The sequence below is a fragment of the Rhizopus delemar genome, genomic scaffold, assembly GCF_000149305.1.
Source record: "Rhizopus delemar RA 99-880 supercont3.21 genomic scaffold, whole genome shotgun sequence".
In the NCBI taxonomy this organism is placed as follows: domain Eukaryota; kingdom Fungi; phylum Mucoromycota; class Mucoromycetes; order Mucorales; family Rhizopodaceae; genus Rhizopus; species Rhizopus delemar.
Window position 1 is genome coordinate 19760 of NW_027137847.1, and position 17569 is coordinate 37328.

The 17569-nt window shown below is 37.0% G+C and overlaps 6 protein-coding genes across 6 annotated transcripts; all 6 read left to right on the forward strand.

Annotated features, from left to right (window-relative positions):
- On the forward strand, window positions 1-1138 carry RO3G_16567 (uncharacterized protein; the record flags this gene model as incomplete). Its single annotated transcript, XM_067671151.1, has 7 exons — window positions 1-7; window positions 66-99; window positions 153-311; window positions 366-499; window positions 686-854; window positions 907-966; window positions 1012-1138. 7 exons carry the CDS (start codon window positions 1-3, stop codon window positions 1136-1138), a joined length of 690 nt encoding a protein of 229 aa, XP_067527252.1.
- Window positions 1139-3614: 2476 nt separating this feature from the next.
- Window positions 3615-4212, forward strand: RO3G_16568 (uncharacterized protein; the record flags this gene model as incomplete). Its single annotated transcript, XM_067671152.1, has 4 exons — window positions 3615-3630; window positions 3696-3856; window positions 3903-4080; window positions 4133-4212. 4 exons carry the CDS (start codon window positions 3615-3617, stop codon window positions 4210-4212), a joined length of 435 nt encoding a protein of 144 aa, XP_067527253.1.
- Window positions 4213-4939: 727 nt separating this feature from the next.
- On the forward strand, window positions 4940-5681 carry RO3G_16569 (uncharacterized protein; the record flags this gene model as incomplete). The annotated part of the gene is made up of 3 exons (XM_067671153.1): window positions 4940-5123; window positions 5175-5360; window positions 5413-5681. 3 exons carry the CDS (start codon window positions 4940-4942, stop codon window positions 5679-5681), a joined length of 639 nt encoding a protein of 212 aa, XP_067527254.1.
- A 1206-nt stretch (window positions 5682-6887) lies between these two features.
- On the forward strand, window positions 6888-8139 carry RO3G_16570 (uncharacterized protein; the record flags this gene model as incomplete). Its single annotated transcript, XM_067671154.1, has 2 exons — window positions 6888-7463; window positions 7624-8139. 2 exons carry the CDS (start codon window positions 6888-6890, stop codon window positions 8137-8139), a joined length of 1092 nt encoding a protein of 363 aa, XP_067527255.1.
- Window positions 8140-12905: 4766 nt separating this feature from the next.
- On the forward strand, window positions 12906-14774 carry RO3G_16571 (uncharacterized protein; the record flags this gene model as incomplete). The annotated part of the gene is made up of 6 exons (XM_067671155.1): window positions 12906-13419; window positions 13475-13521; window positions 13595-14091; window positions 14192-14370; window positions 14433-14590; window positions 14652-14774. The coding sequence occupies 6 exons, from the start codon at window positions 12906-12908 to the stop codon at window positions 14772-14774; spliced, it is 1518 nt and encodes a 505-aa protein (XP_067527256.1).
- A 565-nt stretch (window positions 14775-15339) lies between these two features.
- On the forward strand, window positions 15340-16682 carry RO3G_16572 (uncharacterized protein; the record flags this gene model as incomplete). The annotated part of the gene is made up of 5 exons (XM_067671156.1): window positions 15340-15419; window positions 15481-15543; window positions 15602-16104; window positions 16166-16440; window positions 16575-16682. The coding sequence occupies 5 exons, from the start codon at window positions 15340-15342 to the stop codon at window positions 16680-16682; spliced, it is 1029 nt and encodes a 342-aa protein (XP_067527257.1).
- Between the last annotated feature and the right edge of the window lie 887 nt (window positions 16683-17569).

Below are 17569 nucleotides of genomic sequence, written 5' to 3' on the forward strand. Positions count from 1 at the left end.
ATGATAGGTAATTATGGTTGATAGACCTTTCTATTCCTTTTTTTACTGATGAATGTCATATATAGTTCCAACTTGGAAAACTTATATTGAAGAAGGAGGGTAAGATAAAGATAGCAACAGTATGTGCTATAACTAGAAAAAGAGATATGTAGTTCATCTACGCTGATAAGTTACAAGGAACCAAACATAAGAGGAGAATCTCTTTACGTAGCAGCCACAGTGTTAAATGTTAACTTCTCTGACAAGAAATATACAGTTAATTTTGCAATTCAACCAAATGGTACACTTGCTAATGAATATGGTCAACTGAAGTAAGTCTTACCATTAATAGGATCCATACACAAAGAAACTAATACATTCGATAGCCAACAGTTAACATTAAAGTTATCATCTTTTCAAATTTATCATTTCGAGTCTAGTGAAATGATCAACCCAATCCAGGCCACATTCAATTATGAAGATGGTAATCAAATCGATTATCCATTCGATATTTATGTTGGTAATCTAGAAGTATCTGCTTTTTATATGAACGATACAAGCAAATCTATCCCTATCACATGTCATTTAGATGCTCGGATCACATCTTTTCACTTTATGCCAATGATAAAGCACCAATCCTTTCTTGAAAACAATGACGAAAATGAACCCTTTGTGAGCGATAAGATTAGCCTTAAGATATCTACAGGTCGTTCGACCACTACTTTGGTATTTTCTATATTTATTTGTATATTAATGTGGTTATTGTCTCTGCTCATGGGCTTATTTGCATATCAAGTTGTATTTCAAAAGCGAAAAGCGGATGCTCATGGATGTATGATAGGTATTACCACTTTATTTGCCTTGCCAGCGATTAGGTAATGTATTTTCAAATTTCGTATGCTTCATCAAACTCATATTTTATATCAGATCAGCACAACCAGGTATACCAGATGTAGGTACTGTATCTGACATACTCGGATTTTACTGGTAAATAAATATAAAGTAAAACAGGGTAATAAATAAAATTGTTAGGAATATTGCTATTATTGCATGCTCAAGTATAGCTATCATCATCTTCTGGGTTATTCGATGGAATGAATCGTTACCTCGGGGACAAAACAGTAGAAATGCTTCCTTAAGTACTTTTGTAGAAGTCTAATGCAAATAAATAAGAAACTTTTAGAAAATCCAATTCATCTGCCAATCAAAAAAATTCAAAAAATATACAGGTTACATGATCTTGTAATATTTTCTTTCTTTTCATATACCAAATGACAACACCAAAATTAGCATCAACAGCATTACCGTCTTCCAATTTGAGCGAAGCATTTAAGGCACATGTTCAAGGAAGCATTCGGTTAATCAAAGTTGCACTTGAGTTGGAATGGACCGTTTTTACGAGATTCATAGTTGGAGTGATTATGAATACTTTTTTATCTATTGTTTACCTTGTTTGGATTTTACGTCAAACGAAACGTCCACTCGTTATTTGGGAAAGACTAAATAAACCTCTCGTAAAATTATTTCGACCAAGAATATTTACATTTTTAATGCGAAATTTGAATTCTTATTCAGCTTCTGTTGGTAAAGTAACTGTATGAACGTATATTATTTACGTATTTGGTGTGTTTAGATATGAGAATCACACCATTTTCTCGAGGATTTTATACTGGATTTATGCGCGTAATATAGGGATAAAGCATTTGTGTGTTTAAAAAGAGCATGTATTGAATTTTTTAATATAGGATCGTCGTCATAACCAAAACAGTCTCAAAAGGTATATGTGCAAATATATATACAGAGAAACATAAAAATTTTAATATACGCAATACTCATGCTGCTGCAATTGCTACATTTGCTGGAATAGTAGGTGAGTTGGGCTTATTAAGTAATTTATCATCTGATAAAGATGAAATTATACTTTCTTCTTTGGAACTGGAGGTAAACATGAATGAAATTCATAAAAATAACCCACATAGTTCTTCCTTATAGCTTAAGATGGAAACAAAAGGACTAATGACAGTATCCACTGAATTTACGATTTCTGAGATAGCTGATAAAAATAAGCAACTAAAGATGACTGTGGTTGTCAAGGATCGTACTTTAGATACACTTGCAACAGTTCATTTAATCTGGACCATTCAATGATTGTTTTGTTTACAAAATTAAAAAAAGTAATTCAGTGCAGCATTTTTTAAAGCACGACTCTTTTTTATATTTCGTCCCTGTTTGTGTTTATTTTTATTTTATTTTATTTTTTCATAATAGTTTCTTTTTTTTGCTAATAAAAGAATATGTCTGAGAACAATTTATTTCAGTTTGCTCAGGTCATTACTGAAATGCCACTCCAAACGACATCTCAACAGCCACAACATACAGAAGCGTCCAGTTATCGTGCAAGATACATACCTATTCGAAAAGTAATCAATAAATGGAAATTATATTTCTTAAATGTGATTTTAATAATATAATTATAGAATGCTTGTATTATATGCAGTAAATGTTTTACCTGCTCAAAGGCAATAATAAGAATACTAATTTATATAATAGAACTAATGCTTTTTGGATATAGTTTTATGGGGTTGATTGTCATTGCCCTGAAGTACAGCCAAGAAGAGGAAAGAATTTACCAGAAGGAGGACTTGACAGTCGAGCGAAAAAGCTTCACAGAGACGATCCAGATTATGAATTTTCAATCCATTGGATTAATGAAAACGCAAATGCAATGTATAAGGATCAAAACAGTGATACAGTGATCGGCTTAAGAGATCTATCGGAAGTGTCACTTTGCAAGGCACATTCGAGTACACTTTACAGAGCTAAAAAGCGACATGAACGTATGATGGTCACACCGCCTTCCCCAGAAGAGGAAGATTCACCAGTGCATTACAGTGGTGGATTAGCAGCTAAAGTAAGAGAGATATCCAATCAGTACAATCAATTTCACGTACAAGATGTGCAACCAGATTTTACAAGAATGTCACATTCTCACTCAGCTAAACGTAAAAGATCAAGTAAATCAGTTATGCGAAAATCGACTAGTAAATCAACAGATATCAGAAGTACAAGTAGACCACATCCGAGCATGTCTACTCCTGTATTCAATTCAAGAATGTTTATACCAGATAACAATAATACAATACCATCGGATGTGATGCAACAGCAATCATTTCCATCTCAGTTACCGCCCCTTCATACAAGGAATACAGATTGTGTGAATTATAATATTATGGTTGAAACAGTATCACTTAAGCCGATGAATAGCAATAATTCTGATTCTGATTATTATTTTCGTAATCTGGCTATCACAGATACTTTTACTTTTAGAGACCTCTTGACTGAAATTGACATGACTGGATCACCACCACCTGGTAAACGTATAGTCATTTCAGATCAACACAAATTTTATCCTTTAGATCAAGCAATAAGAAACGTCATTAGAAGGCCGACATCGACTCATGTGGAATTATTTCTAGGATTAACAGATAAACCTACTATCAATTGGAATCATTATTCATAATATTAATAAAATTTATACAGCCAATAACATCTAATCATTTTACTTATTAATCATATCGCAGCTTTATATAAATATGTATATTTTTTTTTTCTCTAAAATAAAATCAATACTTACAATGAATAATTCTTCAGGTAATTAGGAACAAAATATTGTAAAAAAAAAGAAGAAGAAAGGAATCTCATGAGCTTTTGATTAGATCAAGGACTTCGAGTACCTGAATTTCCTGCTAGAAATGGACCACAACGACTTGTTGCAGCTACCACCAAACAACCTCGTCTTCGAGAAAAAGTTATTCTGGAACCTGGCCATTCTGCATTGGATTGGGCAAAATTAAAGTCTTCCGGAAAAGACTTGAGGGTAAATAGTATGGATGGTATGCTGTGATAATAATGTCTCTCAAAAGGGAGTACCACAATTAGGTAGATATACATTAGAAGATCTTAAAGAGCACAAGACACAAGAGGATGCATGGACAGCTATTCAGGGTAAGGTGTATAATATCACACCTTACTTAAAATTCCATCCTGGAGGTGTCAAAGACTTGATGCGATGTGCTGGAAAAGATGGCACAAGACTATTTAGTAAGTTGTCTTATTCCCATAAAAGAAACGGTGTATCATAACAATTACTTAGTGCTGACACACTCTTGGGTAAATACGGATTATCTATTGGATCAATGTATGGTTGGGTTCTTGGTTCCTTCAAGACAATAATAGTAAACAATAAACAAGATACCCTTTTTGTCCACTCGAAAACATAATAAAAATACTACTAGATTCATTTTCCATTTTTTATTTTATTTATGTCATCTAAAGAAAAAATAATTGAAAGTAAAAAGGAAGTTGTCATTCGACCTACGTTTTGGAATCCACGTATTGATCCAGATATACAAACCATCATAGTGGATCAACCTACGTTTTCTAGGCCTAGGTAGCTCATTCCAAAATAATAATACACAAATGACTCATATAAAGTATAGACCTTACGATTATTCTGATGTTGCTTGGAATAAGAATTTAGACTTTTGGTATCAAAGAGAACCAATGACTGAATACTACTATTCGTACAAGAAGGAATACGTTAGGAAATGAAGAAAATTATGACTCAAATTATTATTTTCAATGTCAGTTTATACTTCTTTCTGAGGATGTTGAATTGATATTAATAATAAACGTTCAAGTTTCTGATTCTTTTATATAAACAAAATAGCATTTGCTTGATTATGTTTAGAAAAGAAGAAAGAAATCAAAAGAAAATGATAAAGAGAATATGGAAAATAACATTCATTTTTTCGGAAAGCAAGAAACAGGCCATTTTTTAACATTTTTTTGTGTGCTTTATTTTTTAGCCGATATCCGATTTCATCCAGATATAAAAGCATTTGTAAGAAAAAAATTTCTTTCTTTTTTTTTTTTTCTTTTTAATATATTTCAGTCAAATATGCCTAGTATTGCTTTAACACCCGAACAAGAAAAAGTGAGACAAAACCTTTATTTCTCAAGTGGTTTAAAGGGTGCTGCTATTGGTCTTGGTTTAGGTGTAGCTGCTACTGCTTTTACTTTACGTAGATCCCCTGAATTCAGGGCATTGAGTCGACCTATTCAATCTATCATGGCAGCTTCCAGTAAATACAATACTTAAATAGTGGCGTAACGATGCTAACGGTATAAAATAGCTACAACGGCAGGTTTCTTGTTTGCTTCTGATTCTGCTGTGACTGAATATGAAAACAGAGAAATGGGCTATACAGATGAGGATATGATTCATTCATTATTAAGTTCAAAGCATGAGGATGATACCAACTTGTCTTCTATTGATCGATCATTACAATACTTAAACAAGAACCGTTGGTCATTTATTGGTAAGTGACATAATACGTGTACGCAAGTGCAATTTCTTATATTTTTGTACAGGTTTGTCTTGGGCAGCATCCATGGCTGGTGCCTTGGGATATAGTTTTTCAAACAGATATCTTACCACACAGCAGAAGATCGTTCAGGCTCGTATGTATGCTCAAGCAGTAACTATTGCTGTCTTGATGGCCTCTGCTGGTATCTCAATTTACGTAGGTGATGATGAAAAATCAAGAAAGGAATTGCCCGATCCTCAGTTAAGAGCTGTTCTTGAACTTCCTCACTCTAATTCGCCAAAGCCAGACTTGATGAAGTCTACTTCTGCTTAAACTCATAAATGCATATATTCTCTTTCATCCCCTTGTTTTATTTTTTTTTCTTTTTGTTTTTTTAGATAATAAAAACATGATGTAGATATTTACACCTCAGAAAAAGTTCTTTTTAGGTCGGCAAACATTGCGTCATTTGGGTAAAATACTGATAGGGTATATGAAGTGTCAGTTTCAGTCATCAAGGCATAAACAGAATGAACAAAAGTACTTACCTCCGAAAAGTAAAGCAATCATCGATTGCAGCCTAGTTCTGCTTCCTTTTCAGAAGAGAACGGCAATAGTTTTGCTTACAGTGTGGAATTGACTGTTGTTTAGAAAGGTTTAATGAAGCCGAGAGTATGGCCATGTCCATATATAAGAGCAGAGAGCGAGACAATAGAGTTTTTTCTTTTTACGCATGTTGCTTTTAAACTAAAAGAAAAAAAAACGATGAATAAACAAAGCAAGGCTTCCATTCATTCTTCTTGAACGTCTTTTTTTCTTGGAACATTACGCATACCCCTATTTTATCACTTTTTATTTTTATCTTATCAAGTCAATTATGGTGAAAGGATCGATCGTTCTTTAACATTTACTTGAAGCAACTTATGCAAAAAGAGCATAAGTTATAAATGTAACTCTCACATTAAATTTCAAAACTACGTCTGTCTCTTCTATATGATTAGCAAAGAAGTAAAGAGATGGCTTTTTTTTAAGCTTTCTAGGAGGAACCTGAAACAAGGTTTACCTTCTCAAGGTTTTGAACATTTGTCACACTTTTTTTTTAGTTGAACAACAAAAAAGCTTTATGTAGTGCACTTCATATCTCTTTCTATTCTTTAATATGGCCTTAGTATTCTTCTTTCTCAGCCCTTTCTCAGTTTCAACCTCAGCATAGTTGATACTGTTGGCACAAGATGAATTTTTAGATTTTACTTGTATAGATAAATCATGCTTTATTTTCTCAAAGAAAAACAGAACAAAATAGAATGATACAAACTAGTAAAATTTGGCTATATCATAATTGGTGAGATAGATCAAAAGGCTATTGTAAAAGAGGATGGCAAGATATTTCTAATTAGCTCTCCCTTAGTTTTTTGTAACGATATACAGTCAAACCTATGGAAATTGGCGTTTTCACAGAAATAATTGTCGTGGGTTCTTTCGCGAATCTATACGTTACACACACTAAAATCATTAAACTGCAAAAACTACTATTAAACTATGCCTCCAGGCAATTCAAATAACAGTAATTTAACAAATACTGATGAGAATCTCAATCAGGAAGCTATTGACTCCTTACTTCCAAAGTTTGAGACCCATCGTAAATCCTTAAGATGTCCTCATTGCGAGAAGATGGGATTCTTTCGTCGTAATGGATCTACTAAAACCGATCCACCAACACCCATACTCCGCTGTCATGGCTGTGGTAAGACCTATAAGGCTCACACAATGGCGTGCATTATTCAATCTTTCCTTTCCCCCACCAATATTGTAAACTCAATCGCCAGCGAAACTTCTGGAATGATCCACAATACACAGCTCAGTCCGAACGGCCGCACAGTCGATCAACCGAACAATCTGCAGCCCTTACTGGACATGATCCAACGCCTCACTACTGAGCTAGCATCGGCCCGTGCTGAAATAGACAGCTTACGTCAACAAATGGATAAACTCCAAGGACAGTCTGCCCAACAACTTTCAAACTCGAGAGCTACCAAATCGCCCAAAGAGGCTGACCACCTCAACCACGACGAGTTTCCTGAACTTCCCTCCCAAATGCCTCCTTGGCACAACCCAGTAAGGATCACACAAATCAAACGCAGCCTTGTCGAACACCAACAACAACGCCGTCTTCAACGGCAGGAAGCCGCCGCACGCTTGCTACAACCGCCCTCTGAGAATCAAGTATTTCAATATTTATATTTTACCTACCAAAGCACGTGTCCCTATAAGCCAGATTCGCACTCGCCTGAGAAAACTTGATATCAAAAACAATCGTATACTAGACATACACTACCCAGACCGTCATGTTGTTGCGCTGCTCGTACATAATGACTACGTAAATGAACTTCGTGCACAACTAGAGCGATTTAAAATTACCATTAAAGATAACTTTGATCCTTGTGATCCAGAGATCTTACGCGACCCTAAATATGCCGACCTTTCAACTGCTGAACCAGCTAACTACGCCCTTATGCACCATAGTGATCGTATGGTGCGTGCTCTTAAATACATACGAGTTCCAGTCAAATATACTGTTGCCCGATACTTCTATTCCAAGGGATGGATCAGCAAAACTACTTTGGAGGAAACCCTACCCAACAAGGCCAGAAGCACTGACCAAGCAGCCGAATTCTTCCATTCAGATGACGTCTTTATGGACACCGCTGATGACTTTTTCCACGACTCCATCAACATTGACAACAGTACCAAACGGGATGCTACCACTATGGATGACTCTACACCCATATGAATACTATAACAATTACAATTTTCAATGCCACTGGCTTGCCGAAGCATGCCATTACGCCTATCCTCGAAGCTGCCCAGTCTACGAGTCTTTTATTAATCACTGAAACTTGGTTGTTATCACCTGCAAGATACCCTACTAACTGGAAACAATTCCATACCTATGGTATACCAGTCGAATACTATAACAATAGAAGCTCACAAGGTATATGTCTACTGGTCAACCCAAATTGCAAGCACCATATACACTATCTGTCTCCACCTGACTCTCCTCTAATACAATATCAGCTCTCATTCGCAATAGCCGACACATTGGTCCATTGTCTATACTTACCACCTTCTTTGGACAATCACACAGTCTTGGCAATTTTATCCTCTCTCCCGCTTACTGCCCCTAACACCAGACAAACAGTTATCTGCGGAGATCTCAATGCTAGGCTTGGTTCTTATACAGGTGACCGCTCAACAAACTCTCGGGGTAATACTGTATACCGCTGGATGATGGAAAACAATATTATTACATGGAATCAACGTCTAGCTTACGGCCAACCCATGTTTCTCACGCATCAGGGCAGTAGTATAATCGATTTGTTTCTTAGTACCACTGAATTAACCGAACCTGCAATGACAGTTTTTACAGATAAATCTTTAGGTTCTAATCACAAAATGGTCTCACTCATGTTTAAAACTACAGTGCCTTATCAACCAACACAAATGCAACGAAATGTCTGGAATCTGGGTAAATTAAAGGAACCAGAAGTACAAAAAGCATATATACAACACATCCAGGCGGCTCTAGTCTCTCTTGGACCCTTTAATGAACATACATGGATGCAGACCGCCAATAAACATGTAGCGCAGCAACACATTGAAGAATACAACTAATCTCTTTGCAAAATTATCTATGACTCATTAGATATTACATGCGGTCAGATCATACAATCTAAAGATCCACTGCGAAGCTTTTGGACTGATGACATGCTACAGGCCTTAGATATCCGGGAACATTACTATCGCAAATGGTGTAAAGCATATGGCCTGAATAAACTGCGCTACTGGATTAAACATCAAGAAGCCTGCGCTCAGCTTAAGCGACTGATACACCGACGAAGACGAGAGACCTGAAACAAATTCTGCCACCAAATGGCGACAGGAGAATATACTAAAGCTATTGCGAAGATCAGCAAAATACGCAAGCACAGAACATTGAAGCCGACATTTTCTACACCGCAAGGACCAAAACATTCTGCAGACACAATGGCTACACACCTTGAAACTATTTTCTCTGGTGATCTACTCCAAGGCGCGAAGAAATACGAGGTTGCTTCGCCTATTCTACCCTTCGAAGCGGAATGCCCTTTCGATGTCAACCTTGTTCAAAATGCTATAAACAACTTGCCTATCAGAAAGGCTCCAGGCATTGATCACTTGCGCAATGAGATGCTCAGACCCATCCAACATCTCCTGGCACCTGTATTACTGGAACTTTTTCGCCTCTGCTGGCGCTGGTCCTACACTCCTCAAGCTTGGAGAATAGCCCAAGTTGTCCCCATTCATAAAAAGGGCAACCCTTCTGATGCTAATAACTATAGACCGATCAGCCTAACCTCTGTTTTGCGAAAGATTCTGGAAAGATGTATTGAAGCATCTCTTCAAGAAATGGGACCACCGCTCGACATCGCCCAAGGAGGCTTCCGAAGATCACGAAGTGCTCTCGACCAAGCCCTATGCTTATCAGAAATTTGCCACTCGTTACGAATAGATCATAATACAAGCCCGATATTGGCATTTCTTGATATAAAGTCAGCGTATGACACCGTTAACAGGGACCTTGTATGGCACGCATTGCAACAATATCTCCCTTCACCACTTTTGGGGCTCCTGCACAACCTATTCGATGAAGTGCTTATAGAAGTACTTCTGTCCAACACTTCCTCTAGACGATTTCATCCACGAACAGGCGTCCTCCAGGGATCGACTCTCTCTCCTTATTTATACTCGATCTACATTAACCAACTTCCTACGCTACTGCGACCACGGGAATTTACAACAGATTTGCCTCCTAGATTAGCCATACCTCTACTCAACTGTCTTCTATATGCAGATGATGTCGTGCTTATTGCAAATCAACATAGCATGGCCCATTTACTCAAGATATGTGAACAGCATAGCATAGACACTGGTTACAGATGGAACCCCACGAAATGTGTTATTCTGGACAATCCTTCCCAACCTATCGAGTACAAGATTTACAACCAAGCTATACCTCGTCTATCTTCTTTCGCCTATTTGGGTGTTCCATTTAAACCTGGAGGTTTTCTTGATCCTGACGCCTTGGTGAATCGTAACTGTTCAAAGGCATTTGCTACAATGAATATGCTTACCTCTATTGGAGTCAATCCTACAGGTTTTTCCAAACTGTTATCCTCTAGGTTCTACGCTCAAATTGTTCGGTCCCAAATGGAATATGGCCTGGCTATCAATCTATTCTCCAATTCCCAATTACGACGATTAGAAGATACCCAAAATAAGTGTATACGGAAGATATATGGCGCTCACGATCGCTCTTCTACCAAGGTAATGCTGCACTTGGCCAAACTTCCTATTATGAATGAAAGAGTACGCATTCTACAGGCTCAATTTCTCTTTCGTTCCTTATATGTACCAGAAGATTCTCTGCTGGGTTACTTACTCCCACATATACAATACATTAGAGGATATCAGTGGTCCAACCTCTCTAAAACTGCCCTTTGGCAACTTTTGCCTACCCCTCATAATAGCCTAACTATCCGTGACTTCCGCTCCATCAAACGAGACTATTTACAGCAAGGTTTACAACAACGAATGCGTAGTTATAGATCAAAACTTCTCTCATTTTGTCGCCCCAAATTGTCCATTAATCCAATTCTATGGATACCCATGACACACCGAGAACGTAGTCGTTGCATTCGTTGGCGTCTTGGTTGGCTGCCTAATGGTCGGCTTCGGCCATGCCCGATACATCGCTCTCATATGCTCACTAGGTCACATGCTATAGAATGCCTCCGTATGCATCATAGGTTGCGCCTTTCGCTATCGATTCCAGATCCTTTGTCGTTTTTATTTAACAAGCTTCCTACGGTTCCTCACTTTTCCGCAAGACATATTGACTCTTGGCATTTCTACTGGCCGATCATTTGTTCCATTCTATCCGAGTTGGACCAGCTTCAGCACAGCTACCTTCCTCAAGAATCCACTTTCTTAGGCAGGCGTTTCCTTCGTTGGCTTGATAAGCTTCAATAACTACCTTGGCCTTCCAACTTCTTTATTACATTCACATTTTTACCCTTGAACCTGAAGGGATTTTTTAGTTTCTTTTTCTTTAATCTGATCTCGTCCGGGCGGGTTTTGTATTTTAGCGCTCAAAAGGACGTTTAACTCAATAAATAAAATCCGTTATTTAAAGAAATAATTGTCACTTTTATAAAAATGATTGGTCCAAAGATAAATATAATTGTCGGCAATTGAAAAAGTCCATGTTTGATTTATTTATATGTTATTTATCAATATTTACTTATTTATTTTTTCAGTCAAAATAATAACTGAACGCCACCACCCTATTTATTGTAGGCGAGGATCGGCCCGCTGGCGATGCCAGTAATATTGGGGGTAAGCAAATGTTTATTTGAAACCACACTCTTTACTGACTCAGTCTTAAATCGGACTCATAGAGTGTTTACGCCCTCAGTATCCAATTAGTATTAGTTATAAATTCCAGTGCGCATAAATCCCCCTCCACCCCCACCAAGATGCTTCTTCTCTCTATAGGCTTTATTAGTAATGCCAGAAAACAGCTTGAGTCGATCGATTTAAAATGCTTCAAAAAAAAAAAATGAATGAAAAAGAAAATAATTGTGAACAAAATGGTTTATTTAAGTTTCTTTTTTTTTTCGTATTAACATGCGGCAGACAGAAAATAAGCTGCTTATGAAACTATTGAGAGTTCCCTGTTAGGCAAAGAGAATTGTAATAATGTCAAATACATGAGTTATTTAAACAAGCCTTTGGCAACTTCTAAAAGAAATAGGAGAAACTTTCAACATTCCAAATCAAGTTTGAGTGATTGAGTAATATAAGTCAATAATTATACTGGTGGCCAACTTGTGGAAAGCTCTCCCATGCAGGTTCATTCAGATAGATATGATGACATAGAAAAATAAAGCATTAATATGTTGTTATTTATTATTGTTTTTCATATATTTATACTGACCTTTTTCGTTCATTCAAAACCCCAGATGCACACGGTAAACGCATAGAAAGCGTTTAAGTTAACTAATGTATTTACATAAGATTAGCAACTTGAAAAACGTGCAAGCAACAGCCAGGGTTTTGAGGCATTCTACAAAGGTCCTTTGACAACGAAATACATCGGTCTGCCTAAACCGTAACGTGATTTCTCGTCAAAATGAGGAGGGAAGCACGCTTAGATGTAAGATCTGCCCTCAAGTTTAAGATAATGGAACAATTTAATGATTACGCCTGATGCTCTTAGAAAGAGAAAAGGCTCTTGGCAAGTTGCAATCATTGTACCACACCTACCACCATTGGTTTGCCAATCTGCAGAAGCTTAAGAGAAAAAAAAAATCACGAAATTTTTCATCAGAATAAAAAAATGATGAGGAAACCGCGAAAGTGACTGCAAATTCCATGGAGTATTTTATGCTTCTCCTGATTTTCAATTCTAGACCATTTTTTTAATCACTCAACCTGATAAAGACAACTACACTGAAGATGCCAAAGTCTAAATCTCAAAAAGAAAACGTTCGCGCTAAATCCGCAAGTCCTTCTATTGTCACTAAACCCATCCCCGGGAAAAGAATCCTGAATGTCAATGTTGAGCAAATTAATGTCAGAGGAGTGTCAAAAGCCTTTTTACGTGCACCAATCACAGGGTGGACTAGTCCAACCAAACTTATCAATTCAATTCAAGCCGATAATGTTTCTGACACGGACGCTGCTCAGGCCCTATCTCACATACGATCAAGCTTAGAAAGTATTGGAAAATCGAAAAACGTACCAGACCAATTGTCAAGATTTGCCAATAATTGTTATAATTATTCCCTCAAACCAAAGTTCTCTGAGGACTTTGTTAAACTATATACCGCAAAACGAGGAAGGATACAAGACCTCGAATTGAAAGAAAAATCACGTACCTTATCTACAAAAGCCATAAAATCTGCCTTTGATATCACAGATAAGGCTGTGGATGTTGTTAAAGAGTTTACACTAAAAGAAATGGATAATGGTAAGTGTTGATGAAATAACAATTATTCCAAATGCGGACTAAAATCATGCTCTAGATCATCACGGAGACGACACTGCAGGACCAAGCCAATCGACAAACATGGTAAAGTTATAAATCAATATATGTAAAAAAAATATATATATATTAATGTATTCATTATTGATGATATATATAGAACTCGTCGGATGCAAGCGAAACTGAATTGATGGGGCCTTCAAGATTAATAAACCATACTCCTAATTTGCCAAAGTTATTAATCACAAATATTGAAAACGTACAAGACAAGTGCCATATCGCCATATCCAATATGCCTTTGTCACTGATGCCACTCTCTTTGCGAGACGCTTTAAACAATAATCGTGGTGATCAAAAGGCTTTGCAAGGTTTAGGGAAGTTCCCTAATGTGCTTAAACTGTTGAAAGATTTGATGGCTGGTGATGTGCAATTCGAAAACTTTCCTCTGGATGTGTGGCGTTTCAAGAGTGAAGCTTTGGCTTGGGGCTCGTTGGAGAGTAACTTTTTTTCGACAATTGCTATCATTTTGACCGATTTCTGGGGATTATTCCAGAGGCTTGATTTCAACAAAAGCCATGAGAGGACCTTCTGGACAGAATACGTTATACCGATCTTTAAGCATTTCTGTATCATGAACAAAGGGTTCATATTTAGCTGGTAAGTGATTAGCATGTTAATTAGAATACGTTTGAAATATACTGACATTGTTAATATTATGCATAAGGTGCGAATCAAAAATGCTTTCTCATGCCAACAGCCAAGTCATCCCACGTGTCTGGAATAACAGTACCGAAATGTTGTTTGCAGATGGTATTGGACGCAAGGATGCGTTCGAAGTAGTAATCATGGAATCATCTGGCCCCTTCTCTACTGAATATATTGACCATTCCCTGGAAGATACCTGGAAGCTCATAACCATGACCAGCAACTCCTTACGTAATGAAATCCTGAAGTACCAGAATGCTTCGTTTGAAACCGCTAAAAATTTAGCATCTTAGGAATTCAGTGTATCTGCGACAAAATTACCTTGACAAAATGCAGTCTCTTTAGTACAACGAAATGGCAAGTTATTGAATTGAGAAGTGCAGTCATCCCTGTAACTTGGGATACAAGAGCAAATATGATCTCAGTCTTTGAGTTGTTGGCTACGCTGCAGGTAAATGTCTTTAACTTTGTAAAATCATTGGTATTTTTACTTATTTTATTCTGTTTTTTAGAATGAATATGACAATCAAAAGGATGTGTTAAAAAAGTTACATCAAGAGAACAACTTCCTGGACCATGTTGAGGAGAAGGATACTGTTCGCTACCAATTTGAAAATACGGATATTTTCGAATGAATTGTGTTGTATATTTGTATATATTATTTATTATTGACTAAAACGCTGTATATTTTTTTCCCCTTTTTTTTTTTTCCTTTTGGGCCTTTTTTTTAAACAAAAAAAGGGCCCCCCTTTTCTTTAAAAAAAAAAAATTCCCTCTAAAAAAAGGGGGGAAAAAAAAATTTGGGTTTTTTTAAGGGAAAGGTTTAAAACCCCCTTTTTTTTTTTTTTTAAAAAAAAATTTCCCCGGGGGTTACCCGGGGGAAAAAATTTTTGGCCCCCTTTTGAGGGGGGAAAAAAATTTTTTTAGCTTTTCCCAATGAAAAAAAAAAAGTTTGGGGGCTTTCACCCAACAAACCCTTATTTTGGGCGGTGCCTTTGGGAAAAAAAAAAAAAAAAAAAAAAAAAAAAAAAAAAAAAAAAAAAAAAAAAAAAAAAAAAAAAGGGGGCTTTGGAATACAACACGGGCTTTTTTTTTTGCAAATACAAATGTGTTTATATGAAAAATATAAAAACATTACATAAATACTACGTTTCTCTCTTTTCACTTCTTTATTGTTTCTCCTTTCTTTTTTCTTCAAATATGGCCATAGACGCTTACTGGGGTATAGTCAACGCGTTTCGATTAATTACAGATATATTCTTTCGAGAAATTCGAGTCAGGTAAAAAAAAAGCTTTATTGTTATATCTGTGTGTGTTGTATCTCAATTCGTTCCATAATAGTTGCGAAAACAATGTGCCAAAAGAAGCCCCATGTATATTTATTGTAGCTCCTCATGCCAACCAGTAAGTATATATTGACATACGAGAGAGAAAAAGGTCTAAAAAAAAGCGACTTTATTAGATTTGTCGATCCTGGTATGGTAGCCATTTCATCGCCCCATCGCTTCGCGCCTCTCATGGCCCAAAGCTCATTCAAAATGAACATCATTAGGCCCACTGCACGCGCGGTCAAGACCATTCCCGTGATCCGACCACAAGATCTGGCCACAAAGGGGGACGGCACCCTCTTCTATAAAAAGGATGACGACCTACTCAATCTCCATGGTAAAGATACCCATTTCACCCAGCAGGTCGGTCCCTGTGACTTAATCGTATTGTCAAAAACCACCAAAATCGAGGTGGTGGAGGTTGTATCTGATACCCAACTCAAACTCAAAACACAACTCAGCGAGGAGGCCATCCAGCATCAACTTCATGAAGACGATACAACATATAAGGTGATATCCCATGTGGATCAGAGTGTCCTCTATGAAAAGGTGCATGAGCGCCTTGATCAGGGTGAATGTATTGTGATCTTTCCGGAAGGAGGCAGTCACGACAGAACAGAAATGTTACCATTGAAAGGTATTATTATTAAATGTGTGTATGTATACGTGTAAAACTCTAAACTTTATATTTTGATAAGCTGGTTTTGCTATTATGGCTTTAAGTGCCATGGCAGAAAACGAAAACTTGGATGTAAAGATTGTCCCTGTGGGATTAAACTATTTCCATCCACATCGTTTTAGATCACGCGTCGTGGTCTCCTACGGCATGCCCATTTCGGTGCCCAGGGAAATGGTGGAAAGCTACAAGGCAGGTGGTCCCGCGAAACGTGAGGCGATTTCAAAGTTATTGGATGAGGGATATAATGGATTGAAGATTGTTACGGTCAATGCGCCCAAATATGAAACAATGCTGGTAAATATTAACAAATGTCACAAGCTCAATTATTTTTGTCTTACGATATTGTCCTTTTTCTTTTAAATTGATTTTTGTTATTTTTTTTTCTTACTGAAAACAATCTCGAACGATGAGCACATTTTTTTATGAAGATGGACAACATTTATAATGAACAAGGAGAAATTGTCTACGATCCGATGGAGGATGTCCTAACGCAAGATGATGATCCAAATGTAGTTCTTGAAACAATCACTAGCTAGAAAACCTACTTGAGTGTTAAACGCCCTGAGAAAACTGCAGGGGAGCTTTCTTCCGAGAAACAACTGAAGCTTAAAGTACCTGGTTCAAATAAAACATACAATCACTATAGTGACTTTATCAGGGAATCATTTATAGATCGGATGCTCGAAAAACCTGAAGAACGTGGATTGGTTGCCAAGGTTGCAAGAGACCTAAACATCAACTATCGCACTGCATTAAGATGGTGGAATCAGTATAAAGAAACGGAGGAGATTCCATACAAGAAATCCGAAGAAAACAGTGGTCCTAAGAGCTCGTTTACGACTAAACACAACGAGTATATGCAGGGTCTATTGGATAATGATCCTCAGTTATTTTCGGATGATATTATGAAAAGCTTAGCCGAACAATTTGAAGGTTTCACCATCTCTAAGTCGCAGCTAAATAATCAATTACGCAATACAATGCTCATCACTATCAAGAAACCATTGTTTGAACCTGAAATAAGAAACTCATCAGAAAACATGCAGACCAGATTTGAGTGGTTTATGAAGTGGAAGAGCTCTGATCTTGATTTTACAAAGAATTGTGTTTTTATTGATGAGGCTGGATTTCACATTATGAGGAATAATTGGGCAAGATCAAAAAAAGGCAGCTCATCTATTGTAAAACGACCAACAACTAGAGCGATAACACATGCTATTATTGGCGCTATCCATTCATCTAGTGTTGTTCATGTTGTGATGAAAAAACCTCCACCCAGAAAAGAAAAGAAATCGACGAGTAAAAAGAAAAAAGTTAATAATGGGGCAAAGAGAAGCGAAGCTGAAGTTGATGAAGAGGATCCAGAGTTTGAAGATCCTAATAATAATAAGTCATTAAAACAGGGGACAACTACTGCGCATTT